This window comes from Loxodonta africana, chromosome 3, assembly GCF_030014295.1.
Source record: "Loxodonta africana isolate mLoxAfr1 chromosome 3, mLoxAfr1.hap2, whole genome shotgun sequence".
NCBI lineage: Eukaryota > Metazoa > Chordata > Mammalia > Proboscidea > Elephantidae > Loxodonta > Loxodonta africana.
In genome coordinates, this window is record NC_087344.1 from 212,200,415 (window position 1) to 212,208,819 (window position 8,405).

The 8,405-nt window shown below is 38.6% G+C and overlaps 1 protein-coding gene across 1 annotated transcript; it reads right to left on the bottom strand.

Annotated features, from left to right (window-relative positions):
• Nucleotides 1-1,757: 1,757 nt before the first annotated feature.
• Nucleotides 1,758-8,145, bottom strand: XCL1 (X-C motif chemokine ligand 1). The gene is made up of 3 exons (XM_003414887.3): nt 7,936-8,145; nt 5,332-5,446; nt 1,758-4,286 (listed from the first exon to the last, which is right to left on the bottom strand). The coding sequence occupies exons 1-3, from the start codon at nt 7,994-7,996 to the stop codon at nt 4,118-4,120; spliced, it is 345 nt and encodes a 114-aa protein (XP_003414935.1). The 5' UTR covers nt 7,997-8,145; the 3' UTR covers nt 1,758-4,117.
• Between the last annotated feature and the right edge of the window lie 260 nt (nt 8,146-8,405).

Consider the following 8,405-nt stretch of genomic DNA (forward strand, 5'->3'; position numbering starts at 1 on the left):
TATAAGTGTTCCAGTCTCTCCACAACCTCTCCAACATTTATTATTTTGTGTTTTTTGGATTAACGCCAGCCTTGTTGGAGTGAAATGGAATCTCATTGTAGTTTTTATTTGCATTTCGCTAAAGGCTAATGATTGTGAGCATTTCCTCATTTATCTGTTAGCTACCTGAATGTCTTCTTTAGTGAAGTGTCTGTTCACATGCTTTGCTCATTTTTTAATTGGGTTATTTGTTTTTTTGTAGTTGGGTTTTTACACGATCATGTAGATTTTAGAGATCAGAAACTGATCGGAAATGTCATAGCTAAAAAGTTTTTCCCAGTCTGTAAACAACCTTTTTACTCTTTTGGTGAAGTCTTTTGATGAGCATAGGTGTTTGATTTTTAGGAGCTCCCAGTTATCTGGTTTCTCTTCTGCACTGTTAGTAATGTTTTATATACTGTTTATGGCATGTATTAGGGCTCCTAGCATTGTCACTATTTTTTCTTCTATGATCTTTATCATTTTAGATTATATATTTAGATCTTTGATCCATTTTGATTTAGTTTTTGTGCATGGTGTGAGGTATGGGTCTTGTTTCATTTTTTTTTGCAGATGGATATCCCGTTGTGTCAGTACCATTTGTTAAAAAGACTGTCTTTTCCCCGTTTAACTGACTTTGGGCCTTTGTCAAATATCAGCTGCTCATACGTGGATGGATTTATGTCTGGATTCTCAATTCTGTTCCATTGGTCTATGTATCTACTGTTGTATCAATACCAGGCTGTTTTAACTACTGTGATGTCTCCCACTTTGTTCTTCTTTTCCAGTAACGCCTTACTTATCCGGGGCTTCTTTCCCTTCCATATGAAGTTAGTGATTTGTTTTTCCATCTCATTAAAAAATGATGGTGGAATTAGGATCAGAATTGCATTGTACCTATAGATCGCTTTAAGTAGAACAGACATTTTTACAATGTTAAGTCTTCCTATCCATGAGCAAGTATGTTTTTCCACTTACATAGGTCTCTCTTGGTTTCTTGCAGTAGTGTCTTGTAGTTTTTTATGTATAGGTCTTTTACATCTCTGGTAAGATTTATTCCTAGGTATTTTATCTTCTTGGGGGCTACCATAAATGGTATTGATTTGGTGATTTCTTCTTCGATGTTCTTTTTGTTGGTGTAGAAGAATCCAACTGATTTTTGTATGTTTATCTTGTACCCTGATCCTCTGCTGAACTCTTTTATTCCTTTCACTATTTCTTGAGGATTCCTTAGGATTTTCTGTGTGTAAGATCATGTCATCTACAAATAGAAATACTTTTACTTCTTCACCAATCTGGATGTCCTTTATTTCCTTATCTTTATTTCCTTACCTAGCCTAATTGCTCTGGCTGGGACCTCCAGCACAATGTTGAATAAGAGTGGTGATAAAGGGCATCTTTGTTTGGTTCCCAATCTCAAGGTGAATGCTTTCAGGCTGTCTCCATTTAGAGTGATGTTGGCTATTGGCTTTTTATAAATGCCATTTATTATGTTGAGGAATTCTCCTTCTATTCCTATTTTGCTGAGAGTTCCTATCATGAATGGGTGTTGAAGTTTGTCAAATGCCTTTTCTGCATCAATTGATAAAATCATGTGATTCCTTTCTTTTGTTTTATTTACCTTAATTGTTTTTCTAATGTTGACCCACCCCTGCATACCTGGTATGAATCCCATTCGGTCATGTTGAATTATTTTTTTGAAATGTTGTTGAATTCTATTAGCTAGAATTTTGTTGAGGATTTTTGCATCTAAGTTAATGAGGGATATAGGTCTGTAATTTTCTTTTTTTGTGGAGTCTTTACCTGGTTTTGGTATCAGGGATATGCTAGCTTCATAGAATGAGTTTGAGAGTATTATGTCCTTTTCTATGCTCTGAAATACCCTTAGTAGTAGTGGTGTTAACTCTTCTCTGAAAGTTTGATAGAACTCTGCAGTGAAGCCTTGGGCCAGAGCTTTTTTTGTAGGGAGTTTTTTGATTACCTTTCAATCTCTTCTTTTGTTATGGGTCTATTTAGTTATTCTATCTCTGTTTGTGTTAGTTAGGTAAGTAGTGTGTTTCTAGGAATTCACCCATTTCTTCTAGGTTTTCAAATTTGTTAGAGTACAATTTTTCGTAGTAATCCGATATGAGTCTTTTAATTTCAGTTGGGTCTGTTGTAATATCATCCATCTCATTTCTTATTTGGGTTATTTGCTTCCTCTCCTGTTTTTCTTTTGTCATTTTGACTAATGGTTTATCAATTTTGTTAATTTTTTCAAAGAACCAGATTTTGGTCTTGTTAACTCTCTCAATTGTGTTTCTGTTTTCTATTTCATTTAGTTCTGCTCTAATTTTTATTATTTCCTTTCTTCTGGTGCCTGATGGTTTCTTTTGTTGCTCTCTTTCTATTTGTTCAAGTTGTAGGGATAATTATTTTGGCCCTTTCTTCTTTTTGGATGTGTGCATTTATTGAAATAAATTGACCTCTGAGCACTGCTTTCACTGTGTCCCAAAGGTTCTGATAGAAAGTGTTTTCGTTCTCATTGGATTCTATGAATTTCTTTATTCCACCCTTAATGTCTTCTATAACCCAGTCTTTTTTGAGCAGGGTATTGTTCAGTTTCTAAGTGCTTGACTTCTTTTCCCTGCTTTTTCTGTTATTGATTTCTACTTTTATGGCCTGATGGTCAGAGAAGACGCTTTGTAATATTTTGATGTTTTGAATTCTGCTAGGGCTTGCTTTATGACCTAATATGTGGTCTGTTCTAGAGCATGTTCCATGTGCACTAGAAAAGAAAGTGTACTTGGCTGCTGTTGGTTGGAGTGTTCTGTATATGTCTGTAAGGTCAAGCTGGTAGATTGTGGTATTCAGATCTTCCGTGTCTTTATTGAGCTTCTTTCTGGGTTTCCTGTCCTTCACTGAAAGTGGTGTGATGAAGTCTCCTACTATAATTCTGGAACTGTCTCACTTTTCAATGCTGCTAGAGTTTGTTTTATGTATCTTGTAGCCCTGTCATTGGGTACATAAATATTTAATATGGTTATATATCCTCCTGGTATATTGCCACTTTAATCATTATATAGTGTCCTTCCTTATCCTTTGTGGTTGATTTAACTTTAAAGTCTATTTTGTCAAAAGTTAATATTCCCACTCCTGTACTCTTTTGATTGTTGTTTGCTTAATATATATTTTTTTCCATCCTTTGAGTTTTAGTTTATTTGTGTCTCTGAGTCTAAAGTGTGTTTCGTGTAGGCAGCATGTAGATGGATCGTGTTTTTTAATCCATTCTGCCACTCTGTCTTTTTATTGGTGCATTTAGTCCATTTACATTCAGCGTAATTATGGATAGGTATGAGTTTAGTCTTGTCATTTTGGTGTCTTTTTTTGTGTGTGCTGTTGACAGTTTCTTTTTCCCACTTAATTTTTTGTGAGTGGTTTATCTTTTTATATTGTCTTTTCCTCTTATTCATTGTTGTTGATTTTGTTTCTACTGAGTCTCTATTTTTTTTCTTGTATTTTATTTTGATGAGTAGGATAGTTAGTCTCCTTTGTGGTTTCCCTAATATTTACCCCTATATTTCTAAGTTTAAACCTAACTTTTATTTCTTTATATCGCCTTGTCTTCCTCTCCATATGAAAGATCTATGACTACATTTCTTAGTCCCTCTTTATTATTTTAATGTTGTCTTCTTTTACAAGATGACATTGTTGTTTCCCTGTTTTGAGCATTTTTTCATGTTTTGATTTATTTTTGTGGTTTCCCTGTCTGGGGTAACATCTGATTGCTCTGTCCAGTGTTCTAGTCTTGAATTGATACCTGATATTATTGATTTTCTAACCAAAGAACTCCCTTTGGTATTTCTTGTAGATTTGCTTTGGTTTTTACGAATTTCCCGAACTTTTGTTTATCTGGAAATGTCCTAACAGGCTGTTCTTAATAATAAATATTTATTAATTACAGCATCTAAATGAATGCGAAAGACATAAAAAATAAAATACAAAAAAATTGATTCATGCAACAGTTTCTTAAAAGGCGAATATAATCTAATTAGTCCTTCAGCTGGTAAAGGGAAGGTAGCTGACTCGCTGGCAAGAGGGACAATTTGCTGGAAGGTCACTATCCGGTCAGCGTCACAGCAGTGTTGGTGGATTGTTGGGCTCCTGTAGGCTCGGTCTGGACCATGTTTCTTCTGGTTGTGGACTTCTTGTCCATACTTCTAACTGCTGATTTCACCCACTTGGCTTGTGGGTCAGCACAGATTTTCAGGCCACGTTTGGTAATAAAACTGCAATGTAAGGAAGACAAAGACAGAGTTAGCCACATTCTTGAAGCCTAGGGGCCTGGAGTTGAGTTCAGACTAGACGTGATCTTGTGCAGAAACTACTGGAAGAAATAATCTTTCAGAACCACAAGACCACAAATGAACACCTTTCTTCTGCCATCTATTTTAACATGAAGGAGAAATACCTCTAAGTGATGCCTAGCTTATTTGTTCACACTAATTCATAGGTTCCTTTTCTCATCGGTGCTTCCAAACCTAGTAATTAAACTAGATTTTTGGGGTCAGCTAGTCCAATTATGGAGCCCTTGCGTGGCACGAACAGTTGAGCGCTAGCTGCTAACCAAAACGTTGGAAGTTTGAGTCCACTCAGAGGCACCTCAGAAGAAAGGCTTGGCAATCTACTTCTGAAAAAATCAGCCATCGAAAACCCTATGGAGCACAGTTCTACTCGGCACACATGTGGTCACCATGAGCTGGAATCAACTCAACAGCAACTGGTTAGTCCAATTATTATGTAACTCCTTACTTTTCAAACCTAACACATTCATTTATCTTTTGCACAAAGGGTGATTTCTTTATCTTAATTTATTAGGGCAAAGCTTACAATCATGTGTTGAGAAGGCCTGCTACTTCTGAAAATGAGATCCTGGAGAGAGAATGATGCCATGCAGGCTAGTTTTTGACACTTTCCTTGACATAGGGCATGGGACTCTACCTCACCCCAACCGTAAGGATACCATACCAGAGTGGCTATGTGGTCAAATCCTGACCTGGACCAGCCTTCTTTAAGCCTAGTCCTGAGAACTGAGCACATGTATTCATTTGGTTTCTAGTCAGATTCCTCTGCTAAGTTAAATCTTAAAGGAGGACAGAGTTCTTTATCCAGTAGCCACATTTTCATGATATTATTTATTTCATGGCATTGTATGAAGACACGGTTATTATGGAAAAATAAAGAGGATGTTGGTTAAATTGAGGTTTTCCTGAGGAGAACAGAATTTCTGTATACGGTGCTCTACCAAGCCCAGCGTTGGTGGGACAAACTCACATCACAGCTTTCATGGAGCCCTCCTTGATGGTATAGGACTTGATTTTCTGAACCGGCAGGGGCCGGGTATGTAGGCTCACACAAACACTCCTGTCCGGGACTTCACTCCCCACACCTGGTAAAGAAAACCAGACAAGCAAAAATAAAACTGTAAGTCAACAGTTACCAAGTTAAAGGGAAACTATCATCTGCTAAATTACTCGAAGAGCATTATAAGAATACAAGGCTTCTTTCAGAAAGAGATGACCTGTATCTGCACCTTCAGTCCCTTGCACATCATAGATTCTTAGTAAATGTTTGACTAATGAAAAAATAAATGAACAGGATTGTTTTAGGAAGTGCCATGGTGAACAAAGGAATAAGTTCTTACCTATCCCCATGTATAGTCTCATCCAGAAACCATATACCTTGCAGATACCCCAATGCCATTCATTCATTCATTCATTCATACAACAGCTACTTATTGAGTGCCTGTTATATCTCAAGCACTATTTAAGGTACTAATTAAGACAGACATTGCCCCTGTTCTCGTGGAGCACGTCTTCTAGGGAGAGAGTCGGGCAACAAACAAGTAAACAGATAAGATCAATTCAAACAGTCATAAGGGTTAGCGTGAAATAAGTAAAATCACGCAGAGTGACATAATAAACATAAGGTAATTTGAGGAAGGTCACATTAAATAAAGGGAGGGCAGCTTGTTTCAACTGGTAAAATGTGAGCTATATAAATTAGCAGGTCATAAAGTATTCATCCTCAGTAGAAACGGCTCAAAGGAATTAAACATTTAAGTTTAGAGACCAATCTTACATCTCGGAAGGGACAAATAACCCAGGAGAGACAATAAAATTAAGGGTTTGGTAAAATCTGCTCAAAATTTCTAAGTGCTGATTTTCTCCTCAGCTGAAGAGGCTGATATTTGCATCCCAGAAATACATTCAGCTAAAAAGTACCTTAAGCGTTAGCAGATAACAATAGAATTTGATTGGTAGTGTCACTGACATCAGAAAGCATTTTTTAAAACATGGAATTTAACAAAAGGTGTTCACCAACATTGTTTCCTTCGTCCCCCCTTCTCCTTGTCATCACTCTTAGTTCCCAGTCTCAGCACCTTTGCTGAACTGTCTCTTGACCTTTGTTGAACCCTTGACTTCTGCTCAACCGTCTCTCAACTGAGTGAAAGAGGAAGACCTGCTTTTGAAAATTCTAATCTGTCTCTTACTGCTTAAGCTACACTATTCCTCTGTGAAGTATCCAACACGCATTCGCAAGACCCACAGAATCCTGCAGTGCTCTAAACCGCGAAGCCCTTTCCTTATCCTCAGCATCACCGTCACTCATGCTGAAGGGGGGACAGAGCAGTGATCGCTTTTGTTCCATTTTGTGCACAAGAAGCTAAGCCCAGTGGAGCTGGTAGCACCTTACTAAAGCTGAGAACTTGGGGACCCTTACTGTCTAACAGATCATCCCTCCCACCCCCTGGCCTGGGTTTCCACCAAGCTATTGTCTAGGCCACATTCAGCCTCATTCAGCAACATTCAGCCTAATGTAGTAATCTTAAACTGTTTAGTTTCATCGATATTTTTTGTTTTGCTCACAATTTCAAGGAATTCCAGACTTTGCCACCTCTGGTCTCAGACCCCTTGGGGAGCCCTGATCAGGTTAAGACTTCCTAGTCTAAGCAATAAGTCCACAAATAAGAGGCAGCAAGGACACATGACAGAGCATTAATTAGTCCCAAAGGATATTCTCTCTTGTTACCAGAGCCACAGGAAAAAATATGCACCACCCAGTAGGGAAAAGTCACCTTTAAGAAATACATGTGAAAGCCCAGGTGAGGTTCTGTATGTCTGAGTATCGCCTGGTTATGCCCTGCAGGTTTATTTGATACGACCATGTATAAGGTGTGGATCTTATTTCTGAGCAGTAATTATCACGTGGTCTCTCACAGAGTCATGAAATTTATCATAGGTAGTAACAACATTCATGACAGTAGTAATAGACTCCCCCTCATAACGGAAGGTAATATTGATTTCCTGGATACAAAGATATGAGCTTCCAGTCATTTTCTGTGTTTGTTAATGGAAAGCATTGATTTGCTTCAGAACACTCTCCAGCTCATCCCTACAATGTGACTGAACTCTCAAGGGCTTTGAGAAGTTATCAAGATCAGTAGTAAATAGGGGAAAGCTACAAAGTCATATAATAATTGTTACCACCATTTCCTAGCTAACAATCAAGAAATTAATATCTGCAAAGAAATTGATAAGTGACAACAAAATTTATCTCATTTTAATCCCAGGTGAGAGTACCAATTATTATATTCAATTAGAGGAAGAAAGCTTGGGCCCAGAGAGGTTAAGAAAATGATCCGGAATCACCGTGTCAGGAAAGCCAGGAGCCCAGGTTCTGGATTCTGCGTCTCCAGAGTCTGCAAGTCCCCTACAGTCAAAAGGGTCACTCCCATTTTGCATATGGGGAATCTGAAGTTTGTCTTAGGGAGAGCAGTTTATTCCAGTCCAAACCCAGTCAAAACCAAGCCATGTGCCCACAGAGGCCCCATCTCAGTTCCTTATCTTCATCTTATAAAAATAACTTTCAACCTACCTTCCACAATGTAGGCACCGAGGCAGCAGATGGCGAGGATAGCCAGGATGAGAAGCCTCATGACTGAGGTGTGCTGAGCTGTGCAGGTGGAGTGAGGACACAGCTCCTCACCAGCCCCTTTTATCCTCCAGTGGTCGGCTTGCTTCCTGCGGCAACAGGGGGCTTCCGAGGTGGGTATGCACCTACGGAAAGTCTTCGCAATACTGATGGTTTTTTTTTTTTTCTTTGAGGGGAAAAAAAAAAAAGGTTCCTTTGTCCCCACTCATGCTAACCTCACATCTTGTAGCCTTTTCCCCTTCACCTGTGGTTAATGTGTCAATGAAACCAAATGTGTGCATAAAAGCAGACATGGTTGTCTCAGCTCTTGCCACCTCTAAATTCAGATCTTCCGTTGCAGACCGCCCGACGGCCGTGTCGGTGTCATGGCCCAGCACTGGACAGGCCACAGTACTGGCTCCCGATGGAGAGTG

What these genes read in the sequence shown, in the direction of transcription:
- XCL1 (XM_003414887.3), bottom strand. Translation starts at nt 7,996, where the DNA reads ATGAGGCTTCTCATCCTGGCTATCCTCGCCATCTGCTGCCTCGGTGCC. An exon ending in CGGTGCCTACATTGTGGAAG is followed by an intron (nt 5,447 to 7,935) that starts GTAGGTTGAAAG and finishes TTTCTTTACCAG; the next exon opens with GTGTGGGGAGTGAAGTCCCG. An exon ending in GGCTCCATGAAAGCTGTGAT is followed by an intron (nt 4,287 to 5,331) that starts GTGAGTTTGTCC and finishes CTTACATTGCAG; the next exon opens with TTTTATTACCAAACGTGGCC.